Source organism: Melospiza georgiana, chromosome 1 (genome assembly GCF_028018845.1).
Source record: "Melospiza georgiana isolate bMelGeo1 chromosome 1, bMelGeo1.pri, whole genome shotgun sequence".
Taxonomy (NCBI): Eukaryota; Metazoa; Chordata; class Aves; order Passeriformes; family Passerellidae; genus Melospiza; species Melospiza georgiana.
This window is the reverse complement of record NC_080430.1, coordinates 11106945-11123971: the sequence shown is the minus strand read 5'-3', so window position 1 is coordinate 11123971 and position 17027 is coordinate 11106945. Positions and strand designations below refer to the sequence as shown.

The 17027-nt window shown below is 39.3% G+C and overlaps 1 protein-coding gene across 2 annotated transcripts in view; it reads left to right on the top strand.

Annotated features, from left to right (window-relative positions):
• The window catches only part of LARP4B (La ribonucleoprotein 4B), a 55494-nt gene that overhangs the window by 33315 nt on the left and 5152 nt on the right, over positions 1-17027 (top strand). Inside the window, exons 6-15 of one of the 2 annotated variants that reach the window (XM_058028017.1) lie at positions 76-212; positions 1548-1651; positions 3414-3524; positions 4036-4089; positions 4426-4635; positions 7590-7696; positions 8290-8427; positions 9847-9892; positions 12829-12993; positions 16889-17010. In XM_058028017.1, coding sequence (XP_057884000.1) covers positions 76-212; positions 1548-1651; positions 3414-3524; positions 4036-4089; positions 4426-4635; positions 7590-7696; positions 8290-8427; positions 9847-9892; positions 12829-12993; positions 16889-17010 — 1194 coding nt within the window. Of the gene's footprint in view, positions 1-75; positions 213-1547; positions 1652-3413; positions 3525-4035; positions 4090-4425; positions 4636-7589; positions 7697-8172; positions 8428-9846; positions 9893-12828; positions 12994-16888; positions 17011-17027 lie in introns of both variants that reach the window. The other variant, XM_058028009.1, reaches the window with a different exon arrangement.

Sequence of the window (17027 nt, the reverse complement as noted above, 5' to 3'; positions counted from 1 at the left end):
GTGATGAATTTTTGTCTTGCATTTATTGGACAAAGTTAATCTATGACATTTCTCTTTTTTTTTTCCTCCCAACAGAGAAAATCTTGCCAGTGACATGTACCTTATATCACAGATGGACAGTGATCAGTATGTGCCAATAATGACAGTAGCAAATCTTGATCATGTCAAGAAACTCAGTACTGATATGGATTTGATTGTTGAAGTGCTGAGATGTAAGTAAAAGTTCCTCAGTGCTAGAAAGCATTTTGGTTATTGGTGTAGAACTATTAATCTGAATTTTTCATCTCTCTTACTGTATTGCAGTAAAATGCCATTATTTTTCTGTACAGCATTAAATAGCCCAAGCAGCTTAGATCATCAGTTATAGGACTGTAGTTTTATTAAAGCTACTCTGTATTCCAGCTATTGAATAATGATCTATGCACATAAGAATTAATGATTTTAAATTGTGGGATGTGGTAGGACAACTCACATGATTGGGGGATCATGATGGATATCTTTATAGATTGTTCTGTAAAGACAGGCAGGGAAAAAGGGATGGAGGAGTCTCACTCTCTTAAGGAGAACCTTGAAAGGATAGAAATCAGCTGCATCAGTCATGGAAGCTCTGTGGAGTACCTGTGGGCCAAGACCCTGGGGGGTGTTTCCAAGGGAAATCTTACAGAGGGCATCTGCTGCTGACCTGAACCAGGACAATAAGGCCAACAGAGCAATATTTGTGTCACTCAAGTGAGCTTTGGGTCAGCCAAACCTGGTTCCTGCAGTCGGTTTCAGTGGCTTAGATATTTGTGGGAAGAGCAATACGGCAGCTTCTGCCATCCATCAAGTTTCTGGAACAGGCAGAGGAGTGTGTCCCCATACAGGTGTTAGATGTGCCAGCCAGCAACGAGGCACTGCTGGATTCACTGCTCAGAAACTGAGGAAACCTGCTCTGTATGTCTCAGTCAGGGGGAGCCTTGGCTGCACCAATCATAGAACTGTGGTGTTTGGGGTCGTGCTGAGCACACTGAGCATTTCTAAGGTTTTGTATTTTGTAAGAGCAAACTTCAGCTTGCTCAGAGCACAGCTGGGAAGAATTCTGTGGGAAGCTTCCATGGAAGATAAAGGGAGTAACTATACCAGTGCTGGGAGTTCTCTCCTGGAAGCACAAAAACATTTCATCCCCTGTAAAGGTAAGGGAAGTAGGTGGATCAAGAGACCCCCTTGGCTTAACTTTGTGCTTCTGAGTCTGCTCAAAACAAGAGAGAGGCATACCAGAGATGGAAAAGTGAATGGATGCCTGGTGAGAGCTACAAGGGCATTGCCAGGGTGTGCAGAGATGCAGTTATAAATGGAAAATCTCAGCTCAGAGTGTACTTGGCCAGAGCTACAAGTTTTGTAAAAAACTAGAAAGGATTCTTCAGGCATGTAAATGATGAACAGAAACATTGTCTGCTTGTTTCTTAATTCCAAAAATATTGGAGGCTCTGCTTTGCATGCATCTTTTGGAGTGCAAAGCTCCTAGCTTTTTTGACAGCTGAAATGCATTCTTGTCTTTTCTCTCTTAGCGTTGCCTTTAGTTCAAGTGGATGAAAAGGGGGAAAAAGTTCGGCCAAATCAGAATCGCTGTATTGTGATTTTACGTGAAGTACCTGAATCTACTCCCATTGAAGTAAGTGTTACCTTGTTCAGTAAAGAACACTTTTCCCTTAGAACTTGGAAGTTAGATTTTTTCTAGATTTCAATGCACATCACATTTTTTTCTACTACACTGTTAGAAACTAACAGCACTTCTTAAACTTACTGTTTTTGTTTGGATAAATATTTTTGGTAGATGCATGTTGCTTATAGCAAGGCTGTGGTAGAACCTGTAGTTCTGCAGAGGGCTGAGAAACTGATAGTGCTGTCTTTGGTGGAGATACATCTATTTCTTGGGCTTTGTCCTACTTATATGCACTTGGTGCTGAGATCCTTGGATAAATAGACAAAGATGAAAGAAGATTAATCTTAGACTAGAAAATGCCACTGTTGCCCCTTGAAGCTTGCTCAAGTAAAGTAGTTAAAGCTTTGTAAACATTTCTATAATGTTGAGGTGAGAGGTGTCAATAAGTCACTAAGGATCTCCCCTGGCTTGTGGAATGACAGGAGATCTTCATTATTTGAAAGATACTTAATGCCACTCCAATGAATCAGGGACTATGACTGATGGAAATATTAGAAAAAAAATTATGGTGTTGTAATTAAACCATCTTGAGTTTTCAAAAAGGAGAAGGTGCAGGTTTTTGATGATGATGATGGTATATATTTTAATTTCTCTTCTATTTAATTTTACAAGGAAGACTAAAGATTCTGAAAGAGTTGCTCCTCTTAATAACCATCATACAAAAATCAGAAGTACTGCAGTGTAGAAGCTGGTAACAAAAAGCTAAGTGGCCTTAGTAAACAGGAACACGAAACAAAATGCTAAAAGGAATTGAAGGGAAGAAGTTGGAAATGTGCTATGTACACGGCTTTAAAATAATGGCTACTTCTAGCTTTCCAAATTAAATGTAGCCTTACAAAGACACCCTAAGTTTTAGTATTGTAGATTTTTTTTTTCTGTCATGAGTTCATCAGGTTGGATATATTAGCACTGGATGTTCACTCTTAAATGTTTGACAACAAAGTTCAGAGGAGTCTTTATTTTCAGAAGTATTGGTCTCCAGTGAAATGCTTTATACATTTTGTTTAAATTTGTTGTGCTGGAAAAATCTGGACTTAACCAACCAGATTTAATAGCCTATGTTTTCTAGCACAGCAGAGTTGGGCTTTATTAAAGCAGCAAAGGCTGTAAGGCCTCCCAAGTTGTGTTGCCTTTTGATGCTGCTCACCTCAGATCTGTGACAAAACATACTTTAAAAAGTATGCAAATGAATTAAAACAAATAAAAAATCCAGGGTCTGTTTTTTCTGTAGAAACTCGCCAGTCATGTTTGAGGTAACATCAGCCCTGTTTCAAATACATCAATCTGTAAACATTTGAGTTAAAGCTTACTTGCAGGTTTCTGCTGAAAAGACAGGATTTTCGTGTCCCATGCCATATGCACAGGTTTTCATGTGGCTCCATGGTTTTGGGGACAGGGGAGAAATAGACATCTTTCTGCACTTGATACCAAGTTTAAATGTCTTCTCTGGCCTAAATAGCTCCCAGCTAAACCTCTTGCAGTATGGCCTTAGACAGTGCTAGTTTTAATTAATTCCTTCCAGGGGGAGACTGGAGAGAGCTGACACTGCTGCAGCTGTTCTGAACTACTCTGTTATGTTTTGTAAGCCCAGCAGTGCTTTCTGTCCTCCTTTCTCAGTGTGTCAGAGTTTTGCATTTTACATTGATGTCTTTTCTTCTCTCCATCCATCCCCCCTCACCTCCCCACCTCCTTATCAAACCACTTTCCCCAGGAGGTTGAAGCACTTTTCAAAGGAGACAATTTGCCTAAGTTCATCAACTGTGAGTTTGCCTATAATGACAATTGGTTCATCACATTTGAATCGGAAGCTGATGCACAGCAGGTAATGCTGTTTTTTGAAGCTTATTAGAATGTTAGAATGTAAAAGTAAATAAGGATGACAGGAGGATGAATTGACAGGTTGGAAACTGTATTACAAATCTGTAACAATGTAAAGAAAAACATACCCCACACTGTAAAAACAGTAATGCTTCCCCTTAGGTTGTGTCCAGTTTTCAGTAACTCTTAAACATAACACTTAAGAGTTTTTTTTATCTTATTCACATATCCTGACTTCCTGGCTAAAGCTATGATTTTTTTTGTACTGAGAGTGTTGACTTTTTTGGGTGACACATTGAAATCCTATAATCATAACCATTAGAATCTTGTTTTAATGCTACTGAAGCACTTAATGATAAGTTAAATGTTGCTAAGTGCAGGTGATGTATGAGATTTTGCTATACTGTAACATTAGCAGACACTCCAAGAATTATTGTTAGGCCTAGCCTGTCAAAACTGAAGTTTCCTTTATTTAAATTATATTTGACAAATCTAACAATTTCTTGTTTATAAAGGCTTACAGATACCTTAGAGAAGAAGTGAAGACTTTCCAAGGAAAACCAATTAAGGTAACTAGAGGTTTATGATGTTAGGGGTGGGGTGTGTGTGTATGTTCTGGGTTTTGTGGTGCTCACTGTGATTTCTAATGTAAAGTTAAGTAGTCCAATCTCAGCAGCCATTTCATCTGGAGGTGGGTCTAGAAATGTAGCACATAGGACTTCAGCTCTCCTCTTCCTCATTTGTGGCAGTGGTATATCCAACCCAGCATCAGGCAGCAGGGGAGCATTCCTGCTGTCCCTGCAGTGACTGATAAGTGTCCAGTAAAAGTTTGAGAGCTGCTAATTTGAACCATTCTGATATAATTCGAAAGACTGCTGTAATAAATAATCTAATCTCCTTTGCAGGCAAGGATAAAAGCAAAGGCAATAGCTATAAACACATTTTTGCCAAAGAATGGATATAGACCTCTGGATATGAACCTCTACACGCAGCAGCGCTACACAACATCCTTTTACATCCCTCCAGTATACAGTCCCCAGCAGCACTTCCCACTGTACAGCTTAATTGGCCCACAGACCTGGTCAGCCACACACAGCTACCTTGACCCTTCATTGGTAAGTCTCTTGATTCTGGAACAGTTGTGTTCTTTTCAAAGCTGATACTATTTTCTTATTGAAGTGTAGGAAACATACTTATCCTGAAGAGGGGAGTTTAAGATTCTGGTTCTTCTTAAAAAACAGTCCTTCAGAATCCTTGCCATGGTGTACAAGATGGATTAATTATTTGAAAATTGTGTCTGATTTCAGACTGGAGTGTGATTCTCTTCTTAAACCTTTTAGATTTTGAGGCAGTTCCTTAGTAAAGACTTGTCAAGATACCAAGTTCTTCTTACAGGAAGTTAGATTGAGGTTAACATGCTGAATTGCCCTGTTTGGCGTGTTCTTAAAGCAGAATATTTTCTGTGCAATGGTAACATCTCTTTTGGCAATGAAAAGTGAAATTGCTTTTGCTAATTACAAAAATCGCTTTTAAATTGCTTTTTAAATTATTTTCTTAAAGGGCTGTTGGTAAGGCTTGAAGCTAGGATGGTAGCAATAAATCCTTAAATACTCTAATGAGATATCTGCTGTATCCTGTAATGCTGCTTCTGTCTGCTGCTTTGTGACACTCATCAGAATTACCTTGGCCCCTTTTAGTTCGCCTTCGTTACCCTACAAACACGTGGAGTTTCCTGTAATGACTGGGAGGCTCAGGTTTCCTATCTGGAGCCTCTTTCTCCCCTCTGGAGATGCCTCCTTAACTTGTGGCTCAAAGAAATGAGGGGAACAATGCTCAAAATTAGAAGTTCTTTAGATGTTTTTTTTGGCAGAGGATTAAAGTGTCCTTGAATAAACTTGAGCAAACATCCTCTGAACTGAACCACAGCTAATTAAAAAGTTGGTGTGCTAAACACTTCACACACAGGGAAGGGAACCAGAGGCCTTGCAGGGGGAGGTGTTCTGGGGGGGATGAAGAATGTGGAGGAGACAAGGTAACACAGTGAGCACTGTTCCAGGAAAAAGCTGTCTTGTTAAGCAGCAATGAATTTGAATCTGCCTGTAGATAAACTGAGACTAAGGCTGTTGCACAGTCTTGATCGGGGATACTGGATGAGCTGGATGGGAATAACACAGAAGACAAAGATTAATAAACCACAGGTTCAAGCACATCATCCTGTGTATCTACTTATGTTATCCTGTAACCTTCTGTATCCAAGAAAGTTAGTCCTATCTTTTGGGGAAGACTTGATGAGTTTGCTAGCATTAAAGATCTCCAACTTTTCTTAGTCAAAACAGGAAATCAACTGTCTGTGCTTTGCTTTTCACTGTTCTGCAGTGTATTGTCATTGGTTAGCTGCATTTTATGTACATGACTGTAACGTGATGTTTCTTGATTCTTTTGTAGGAAGAGCTATATTTGAATAGGAATCACTTGAGGAGAACAGGGACCCTGAGGAACCATGACACAGCAATAATTTTCATGAGACAGGGTTGCAGTTTGCATGTAGAGACTTGTGTGAAAATACAGCAAAGTTTCTCTATTCTGCCTCAACATAAACTCTACTCTCTCTCATCTCTAATTTGAGATTGAATACCCCAGTCATGTGGTCAATACCATTTTAGTTCTGAAACTTGAATATGGCAACACATATCCTCAGGATTCTAAAACTACCTCATTCTTCATCATGTGCTTAAATCATATTCGAGAAAAGATCTAGGTTTTCCTGTTTGGGAATAAAAAAAAAAAAAGAAACTGAAAAGAAAGTGTATTTGAACCAGTTGACTTTTGCGAATGCTTTTGGTATAATTGGAAAATGGGGAAAAATTTCTTTTCATCCAAAAGGATCACACATCATTATAAAGAAGGAAGAGTTGAATATTGCTAGGGTCCCTGATAAGTTCAGTGTCTTCTCATTTTTTCAGGTTCAGTGGTTGCTTTGATGGAATTTTTCAGGACTCATGTTGTAACTCTTAAACCAGAAACACTTCAAAGCATATTTTGATGAAACTTTGTTCCTCAAGGAGCTTTGTTACAGGCCTTCTTTAATGGCGTTTTTGTGAAGCCTGAGGGAGCATTTGCTGTCATGCATGCTAGGTTAGGCTAGCAGTGGTTTGATATGACAGCTTTGGTGTTAAATTTTGTTTTCCATTGATTAATGATTTAACTTGCACAAGAAACTTTTTTCAAGTTTAAATGTACCTTTATAGCAAATGGTCTTAATCATAGCTGTTTCTCAAAGCTTAATAGAATGTAGAAAGAGTCTTTTTGTTCTGCATTGTAGTTATTTTCAGGGGAAAAATACAAGCAAGCATTTGCTGGTGCTAACAGTAATGTTCCTTAAATTAAACTCCCACATTTAAATAAAAAATACAAAAGTGTGCTAGTGAGGTTGGAGAAATGACTGTGAACATGCTTCAGGTTTTGAGGCATGTACAAGGCGTTAGTATGCACCCACCCCAGAAAATGTTGTTTCTTCAGACAAGAAGACAGTGTTTCACATGTAGAATAAGGTGGTAAGATCTGAAAAGCATCAGAATTCCACTTAACATCCACTTATTCTCTAGGCTTTATTTAGATGTCACATGGAAGTAGAATGAGGAACTAAAAGGAAGTTGTTGGGGTTTTTTAAGGGAGGAATTAATGTACAATTGTAAGAGAAACAGTTACAGGCCATGTAGATTAGAGACTCTGACAAAGGAGTATCTTGGTACTCCAAAGCCATGTGTAGTATGGTGTGAAATAGGAGGAGAGCTGCTTAACTTACAACCAAGAATTTTGGCTTGATGTTTTTCAGTTCTCTTGAACTGTCATAAGTTGAATATGTGTAGTGGCTGACTTCTCAAAAAACAGAAGCTTGGGGTTTTTCCAGAAATTTTGTAAGTCAGCTACAAGGCACTAGACAGATGCTCTATTGCTGTTTGAGACAATCTTTTGAGTACTGTCCTGCACAGAATCACATAAAATATGGGGTTAAGAAAAGTAATACTCCATTTGTTTATAATGATGAGCATGCAATACCTTTTTTTAGGTAACACCATTTCCAAATACTGGATTTATCAATGGGTTCACATCTCCAACCTTCAAGCCTGCTGCTTCTCCACTGACAACACTCAGACAGTATCCTCCCAGGAACAGGCAAGTTCATCTATCTTTTAACAATACTGTTGTATTATCTGGCACATGGGGTTTTCATCTGCTTATTTTAGTAACACCAGCTCACTTGAGAATACTTGTGAAACTGAACCTGGTGCCAGAGGTGAGGCCAAAGGGCAGATGGTGCTTCTGATGTTAATGGATGCAGTGTTTGGAAATGTAAATGGACAGTCTGAAAGCTGAGAAATTGTCTGTTCTGTGATTTAGGGTATTCAGCTGAAATATTCTGGGCGATGACATATCATCAACAGGATTATTCATACAGTAAAGCTCTAGTTGAAAACAGACAGGGAAAAGGTTAATTTTGATAATTCACATGACCTGTTACAATGAATGTTGATCATTCTGAAATAAGTGATAAAGGAGTGAAGATCTTGCGTCTGAATTCTGTGAACAGGCTTAGGCCTCAGAAGGTCTCTGCTAGTGCGCGTATGTTGAAATGACTTTTGAATTTATAGGAATCCTAGCAAGTCACATATACGCCATACAATACCCAGTGCAGAAAGGGGACCTGGGCTTCTAGACAGTCCTACAATATTCAACTTTTCTGCTGATCGTTTAATCAATGGCGTCAGGAGTCCACAGACGCGGCAGCCGGGCCAAAGCAGGACACGGGTGCAGAGTGCCACCACCAGCTACACCAAGAGGGAAGTGGGGACTGGGAGGATGGAACAGACCAGCCTTGACTCGTCCCCTGGATTAGGGAGGGGGAGGTGAGTGTGCTTCATGGTTGTCCTCTGAAAAGCCAGGTGCTGCTGCTTCTGAACTGCTCTGTTCAGTGCAGATGTGGTATTGTTACTGCTCTCAATGCTGCTTTAAACTCAGACTCTCCTCAAACCTAAAATCTTGCAAAGTACTTCACAGAAAGTGTTAAATACAGAACAAAGGCGAAGCAGACCTGCATGCTTTCCTACCAGATGAAAATCATTATTGGCAACTGATGAACTGTTTAGATCTATAAGATCTTCTATCGTTTCTTCATCTGGTGCAAGAAAGTTTTCTTATATTATTTGTTTGACATTATTCAAGGAGTTCTGCCCAATTCCATTGTTCAGCATTGCATATTGTACACCTGAATGTGTGTTAGCAGTGCTCATTCTTCACTTTTTCAGTTGAAGGATCAGAATTTTGACCAAACTGGGCATACACAACTGCAAAGATGATGGATTGGTATGGAGGGAGGAAAAACTGCTACAGGCAACTAAGAAAACTATTGTTATGTTTTAAAAGCAACCTAATAAAACCCAGAACCAACTACCTGGGGAGCTGAAAACTGGCATATTTATAAATACAGTTCTAATAAGTGCTTCATAAAAGTATTCTGCAGCTTTGATAATGGCTGTATTTATGATTCCAAGTAAATCACATTTTGAGTGACTTACTGAATTGGAAGATAAGTGTTTTGCAGATGATCCTATTTCAGACTTGTATCATTGCAAAATTAAATGGGTATTTTGTGCAAGGGTTGTAATACTTTTCTAAATCTAATTTACCAAATTGTGTTATAACTAATGGATGAAAGCATGATTAAGAACTCAGGAAACAAGATTGCTCAAACTATAGACTAAAAATGTGCAGGAACAGTCAGTACTTAAAATGATATTATTTTGATGTTTCAGTATTGAATACGTTTAGAATAATGAAAGTCAAATTAACTTAGAAAATATATTGAAACTGAATTAGAATGCACTGCAAATTTTACTGTACTGCTTGGAGGGGCTTTACCTGAAGCAGGGCTGGGGGTGAAGTGCTAAAAATGTTTTGAAGGAGCCTTACCTGGATTGGAAATAGTTAGCTGTATTTCAGAAGTTACATTGGTATACAAAAATTTTTGACCCCCTTATTTATATACTGTAACATTTTGTCTAATCCTTATATGTATCTCTACTGAGATGTTTTTAACACAGCAATTAATTGTAACCAGTTTATTCTTACCTTGACTTGCATAAGATGCATCCCTTTATTTTAAGGAGAGCTTGCTAGGAATTTTTCCCTAAAACATTTCTTAATAATATAACCTGTGCAGAATGAAGATGGATGAAATAGCAATTGGAATTAATTTTTCCTGTTTTCATTAACTGCTTTCCAACCATTTATAGGTAAGGTTCTCATATCTGCATTCTTTCCTTTAGGAAAAACTCATATGGCTACCGAAAGAAAAGGGAGGACAAGTTTACAGTGAGTGTTCATGATCTTATTTGTCTCTAATAAAAGCAGGGTAACAAGGCAAGAGTGTGGATATTTCATGGAGTAGCAGGGGACATAAGTTACTGCAGAGGCAGTTGTACATTACAGTTGATTAAAGACAACAGCTCATTAGTCACATGAGTTTACTGCATTTGGGTATCAGAGCTGATTTTCCATTAATGCAGAAGTCAGGAAAAAGTTAACATTACTCTTAGAGTAGCAAAAAATTTCCATCTCAGTTTTTGTCAACATGCCAGTGTTCACATTCAGGAATGGCTAAACAGCTGAAGTTGAAAACACTTGATAGTTCATTATCAATCAGTGACAGTGAAAAACATTATATAGATCCTTGTGGCATAATGTGTAGCAAAAATATTTGTTATGAAGTGATCAGTTCATTTTCTTAAATGCCTCTTCAGGTGCCACCAGGTAAGGGTATGCTAATACTATTAAAATACTGTGGTTTTGGGAAACTTAAATTCAAGGTTAATACCAAAGTAGACTTGATACATGAAAAGGCTGCACTAAGTGTAGAAGAGAAAAAAAACATGTTTTTATAGGATTTAAGGTTTGGTGTGATAAAACCAGTCATTTCTTTGCAATTTATTTTTGCCACATGGGGATATTCATGAAGTTGAACCAGGTTATTTCCTTATTCATGTACAGTTGTAAAGTAACACTACTGCATGAGCCATAACACTTCCCTAAAGGTCTGGAATCACTGCATGTGTGTGTTTGTGGCTCCTGCTGTTGATTGGCCTGAGTGAAATAGGACAAAGGAGCAGGAAAGTTTAGCAAGTGATTCCTCCCTTTTGATTGCTTTTAGTTCTCATCAAACTTCCCAGAGGCAGTGAGACCAGATTGCCTGTAGGATTCCCAGTACTTTTTCCTTTTGCCCTTTCAAAGCTGCTTGAATTTTTAGAGTGAAATTTTCCTATTAACTTTTTTCTATATTTAAAAGAACAAGGAAGTGGTACAGGTTAGGTGTGAGTGACTGAAGTGAAAGGATTACCAACTGGTAGATGTGAGTTCTTTGGAGACCCACAGTTCCCTTTTGTCAGCACCAGGCTGTAATTGCAGTCTGTGCAGCCAGGTCCCTTCCAGTCTCTTCTGGGCCAAGAAACTTTATTCTGTAGTGTCCAGTGCTGCACCATCAGCAGAGGTGAGAGCTGCTGCACACCCAGGACTGTAAGGAAGTGTACTTGGAACCAAGAAATGAAAATTTTCCCTTTAGACTGTGGAAATAATTGAATCCAGTATCCTATTTCTTGTGTAATGCTGTAGCAATTAGATAGTATGCACAGGACACCACTAAAACCAGTATATTTGAATGGAGTAATGAATTCTTTAGAAGATTTTTCTTTATAAAGGAAAAAGTATAGAGTTGTATGCACATTTGCATGAAAAAGAGCATGAAACTTTTTGATCAGATTTTTTATGAGGCCGTAGACATAAGCCAAGTACTGAATCTACAGGAGGTTAGCTTGAGAAATTTTATGCAGTTAGCTTAAAACTTGTTGAAGTCCTCCCTTTTCCTGCTAATTTTAGATGTTTATGCCACTCTTAATATTTTGAGGGTTTTAGGATTCAACTTTGTAACTTAAAATGTAACATAAAAGCATTTGCTATTGCAGAGCTTCAGTCCCCTTTAAGAAGAGTGTGCAATTTGAAGAATGACTTCTAAAATTTGAATTGTTCCTCTTGCAGTTTGAGCTGGATTAGTGTAGTCTCTCTCCCTGACCTTTGACAGGTCATCTGACTTCAGTTTTGGACATTTGCAGTCTCCATTGCTGTAGCATTCTTCCAGGGAATAATGCTGGGTCAGGAGCAGTGACTGGAGTTGCAATTGTTCTTGCTTCTGTATTTTTTCTTTCCCTACTTCACTCTTGACACACAGTTCTTTGGACATTACATATAGTTTGTGAAAAGACCTCAAATGTAGTCTTATATCTGTTGTTCTTTTTGTTCAGAAGCATTGTTCTCACATTCACACCATCTTGACTATATACTTGTGTTTTCCTTTTCAAAATAGGAACTGTTTCAAAGTTTGGTTTGCATTTGATATTTTGCAGCAAAGATCATCTTAGCACAGGCCACAGCACAGTCAAAAAACAGTTCTTTGAAGAAAAACTTCTTTGTTTACATGATGTAGGTGAAGTTAATATGTAACTTCAGTTACAGCATATTACAAAGGAGTTTTATTTTTACTGTGTAAATATAAAATAACTTGCAAATCCTTACCAGCATTTCTCACAAGTGATCTTAAACCATGGTACTTTTAACTCCTGAACTGCTCTCTATAGTGCAAAAAAGTTGCATTTAACACACAGGTGGTTGTTTTGCTTGAGACATTGGTTTTTTTCTTAGAATTAGTTATAAAGTGTCTGTTTCAAAAATAGTTTTGACTCTTACAATTCTATTTTTACACAGTGACAATACAGATCAATACTAATTAGATGTAAATTATTATTGTCTGTACTACATACAAGGCATGCTGTCTTACCCTTCCTTCATATATCTGAAAATAAGATTCTTGTTGACTCCTGTCTTTTTATTTAGGATGTTACTAACTGTACATAAATGGGCATTATATTTTCACCATATCATGGTACATAAACCAGTCTGTTTTCCTTTCTGTGTCACTGTGTCTGTCCTCAATGAAGAGTCAGTGAGAAAACTTCTTATTGTGTCAGTGTCCCTAAAGCTGATGCATATACCATGATATTTAAATAATAATTAAATATTTTAAGGGCAACAGTGGAAAATGAAAGCATCCATTCCTCGGTACTCTATGGGTTTTTTGAGGGATGAGATGGGGGACCTTCTCCAGGGGTTTGCTGATACAAATCAAGTGAAAATACAGTTTAGAGCTGCATATCTTTTCTGTCATCTAGTGCAGTAACCCCAACCTGGTATTTCTATTCCAGAGAGGCCAAACACAGTCTCCACCACCCCCAAAACCTCCATCTCCCAGCTTTGAATTGGGTCTGTCTAGCTTTCCTCCATTACCTGGGGCTGCTGGCAATTTAAAGACTGAAGACCTGTTTGAAAACAGACTGTCCAGTGTGGTAATAGGAACGTCAAAAGAAAGAGTGAGTAGTGGATGTTCATTTTGGTTGGGAAAACATACCTCTTGCATACCTCTTGTTTTCTGATTTGGTGATCTATGCATGGAAAAACTTGTGGGTTTACATGGGTTGTAAGAAATGGTCTTTAAAAAGAGCTGTCAATTGATGTGCTGCTGCCTTCTTCAGTTATATCTTAGAATTTGTTGGGTATTCTCTTTGAAATGGTGTGGAATATGGGTACCAGCTTAATAAGTAGATGCTAATAGCAGAGATTAGAAAATATGCTCTTTGCTGTACATAACTGCCTCAGGCTTTTTGATAGACTCAGGTGAAAAATATGTGGTAGATTTTCCCTCCTGCTTGAAAGTAAGACTTCTGAGTTTTATATAAAACACTTTAAAGTGACAAACTTCTAAGCACCAAAATAAAGAAGCTGCCTACATAATCTCAGTACACTAGGCATCATAGCTGGAACAAGAACTGCTACCAAAACCAGCTGGATCCCAGTGTTATCTTGTCAAATTGCTCAGAAAGATAAAAAAACACCAGAATAACTTGGCAACCACTGCTGTATCGATGTAGTAGAGATGCAGTTGAAAATTAATGTTCAGTAGTTTTTCATAGATTTCATTCTTAGAACTGTCTCTACCATGCCATCTGTGAGTGACAGTATGTTCTTCTCCAGGAAAACTCAAATAACCCTCTGCAGTGTGGAATTCTCTGGGCTATGAAAGTCTGTATTGGCTTTTTTTGATAGCTGAAATGTAACTTGTGTTTTTCTAGCTGTACCACAGCTGAAGAAGTGAAGCCCTGGATTAGCAGTGCAAAGTGACGTGGTGAAGTGGTGAACAACCACAGTCTCTGGTGTCTTCTCCTGCAATAAGCTGGGTTTAGAATGTTTTCTTTGGTGCCCGTGTGTCAGAGGTTGGTGAAGAAAGGGGGAGGCAGCAGGACAGTCTGCACCCAAGGCAGTGACTGTACAGAGAGCCCATCTACTCTGTCTCCTGCAAGTGGTAGGAGGGGCTGCTGTGTTCCAGGATTGCATTTAGTAGGAATGTGCAGTTCAGAGCCATGGTAAAAACAGTGTTTAACTTACTGTCAGCCAATACTACAGATGGTAGGCTTTTCTTGGCTAAGATCTATTAGTTATGAAGTGTTTTACCTCTGTTACTTATGAAGTGGTTTTTGACTATTGTACTTTAGATTTTAAATACAATTCCAGGACGAGTTTTTATTGCTGTAGCTGAAAACCCTTTGTTCCCCCATTACAGATCTAGTACTTGCTTTGTACTTATGGTAAAGAACTTCTCTCCTGTAGAGGCAGTCTTCATATCAGTCAGGCACTTAGGCTTTATGATACTTGCAGTGCACTATCACATTAAAAAGCATCCTTCAATTTACCAGTTTCATTTTCCAGCATACAGGAGTTATTCTGTACCATTGTGTGGAAAAAAAGGGATTATGCTGCCTTTCCTTGTTGGCATTTAAGTAAAGATTAAGATAACAGCAGCTGGCTCCAAAGAGCAATTGTGTTCTGCTACAGAGCTATTTGAGCTAACATCAGTCTTGCCAATGTATACAGGCTGCTTTTCACCTTGATCTCAGTGTTTTTTCATGTCACTTGATGTGGTGTTACAAAGCACTGAAGGAGAGTTACACAGTGCTTCCCTTGTTTCATATAGAAGGGTGAGTCCAGTGTATGGGAGCTGAGGGGGACTGAAGGTCTGTCCTTTCCAGCAGTTGTTATGCAAGCATTGTATCTTTATGCTCTTTGCCTAGTGATGCTCTTCTAGAAGTAGCTCTGGGGAATGGCAGGTAATAATCATTCCACATTTTGTAACTAGGAAGTGCAGCATTGTCAGATCAAGGCTGAGTGTTTTGGCAAGGAAAAGCTCTTGCACGTCTGCTTGACTTGAAGCTGTTCACACTTAACCGTGTACCTGCAAGTTCTGATGCACTTGGGTCAGAATGCTCAGCAGCTTGCAGTTTCAAGCTTTTGCACACACTATTACAGTGAATAAACCTATAAAAGCTGCTCTGTTGTTTCTAAACATTCACCTTTTGCAGTCTTACATTGAATCAAACTAGGCTTAGGTCTACTGCAGTAATCTATGCTGCCTGATTTAAAAACAGTGCCATCAAATCCCATTTTCTTTTATAACAGCAACCATAGGAGTCTTAGGGTTATGCCCTTTTGAGTGGTGACTTGGCTGAGGGAAAAGGAGAGGGTTATCTTATTCCTTCTGAGCTTGTGTTCTCCCATTGCTTCCCCGTCTGCATGCGAGAATCTCTTTGAGGTTTGGAATTTTTGAGACAGGTCAGAAGCAATACAAAGAGCATAGCACCCTTTAAAACAAACAAAATGGTTATAAATGTGAGATATATGTTTTTCAGAATACAAAGTAGTCTTTTCTTATTTTGTGACCATTTAAATTAACATATGCATCTTGAACCTATTTGACATTTGTCTGGAAGTACAGTATCACTTGGCACTGGCAGAATCTTTTGAGGGCTATGGAAAAAGCCTTTGCTTGGTAGCAAATCATTATATTGGGATGATACAGAATTAGAGCTTTGAAGAATATAGTTCTTAGTGCTCAGCACTAGGAGACTTTTGTCTTCATAGGCTGCCTATGGTTATGTCTACAGGTGCAAAGCCTGCTTTGTCACCAGCAGGTGCAGAATTTACAGGTGGAAAGAAGTCCAGTCAGTAGTGGTATTCCCCAGGGCTTGGTATTGGGACCAGTCTGATTTAATAACCTCATCAGTCATCTGGACAGGGGCATTGAGGGCACCCTCAGTAAGTTCACAGACAGCACTAAGTTGGGCAGGAGTGCTGATGTGCTGGAGGCAGGAGGGGAAGGGTCTGCAAGAGGTCTGGACAGGCTGGATTGATGTGCTGAGGCTAATTGTGTGAGGTTCAACAAGGCCAAGTGCTGGGTCCTGCATTTGAGTCACAAGAACCCCATGCAGTGCTACAGGCTGGGGACAGAGTGGCTGGAAAGTGGCCCTGGGGAAAGGACCTGGGGGTGCTGGTTGGTTGACAGCAGCTGAACATGAGCCAGGTGTGCCCAGGTGGCCAAGAAAGCCAAAGGCATCCTGGCCTGAATCAGAAATGGTGTGGCCAGCAGGACCAGGGAGTGATTGTCCCCCTGTCCTGGGCAGTGGTGAGGCTGCACCTGGAATCCTGTGTTCAGTTTTGGGCCCCCCCAATACAAGAAGGACATTGAGGTGCTGGAGTGTGTCCAGAGAAGAGCAGCAAAGCTGGTGAAGGGTCTGGAGCACAAGTTATGAGGAACAGCTGAGGGAACTGGGGTTATGTAACCTGAAGGAAAGGAGCTCGGGGAGACCTTATCACTCCTTACAACTGCCTGCACAGAGGCTGTAGCCAGGTGGGGGTTGGTCTCTTCTCCCAGGCAACCAGTGACAGGACAAGAGGAAATGGCCTTAAGCTGTGCCAGGGGAGATTTAGGTTGAAAGTCAGGAAAATTTTTTTTTTACTGTAAGGCAAGTTAAGTGTTGGAAAATGCTGCCCAGAGAAGTGATGGAGTCACCACCCTAGGAAGTGTTCAAGAAATGACCAGATGTGGCACTTAGTGCTGTGGTCTGGTTGACAAGGTGATGATTGATTAATGATTCAAAGTGATTTTGTCATTCAGATATGTCCCAAATGGACTTAAGCTTCTAACTTCTTTGGAAATAGCCCCAGTGTGTTATCTGTGTTTCTAAATAAATGTAAAGGAAAAAATAACATGTTCATTACAATATCTGTGTTGGATCCTTCTGTACCTTCCTGTACCTATACCTATTTACCAGTATAAATCAAACTAGGAAGTGTTCCCTGGTTGTGCTAATTTTCAGGCAGACCATATTAATTGGATATTTTGATTGTCTTTCTGTGCCTTTTTTCCTCCTTCAGAACATTAATGTGGATGCAAGTACAAACACTATTCCATCAGGAATTCCTCGAGAGCCGTTACCAGTTTCTTCTACATTGCCCAGGACCTTTGAAAGGTCTCCTTCACCTCCCCAGCCTACTGAGTAAGCACTTAATTACA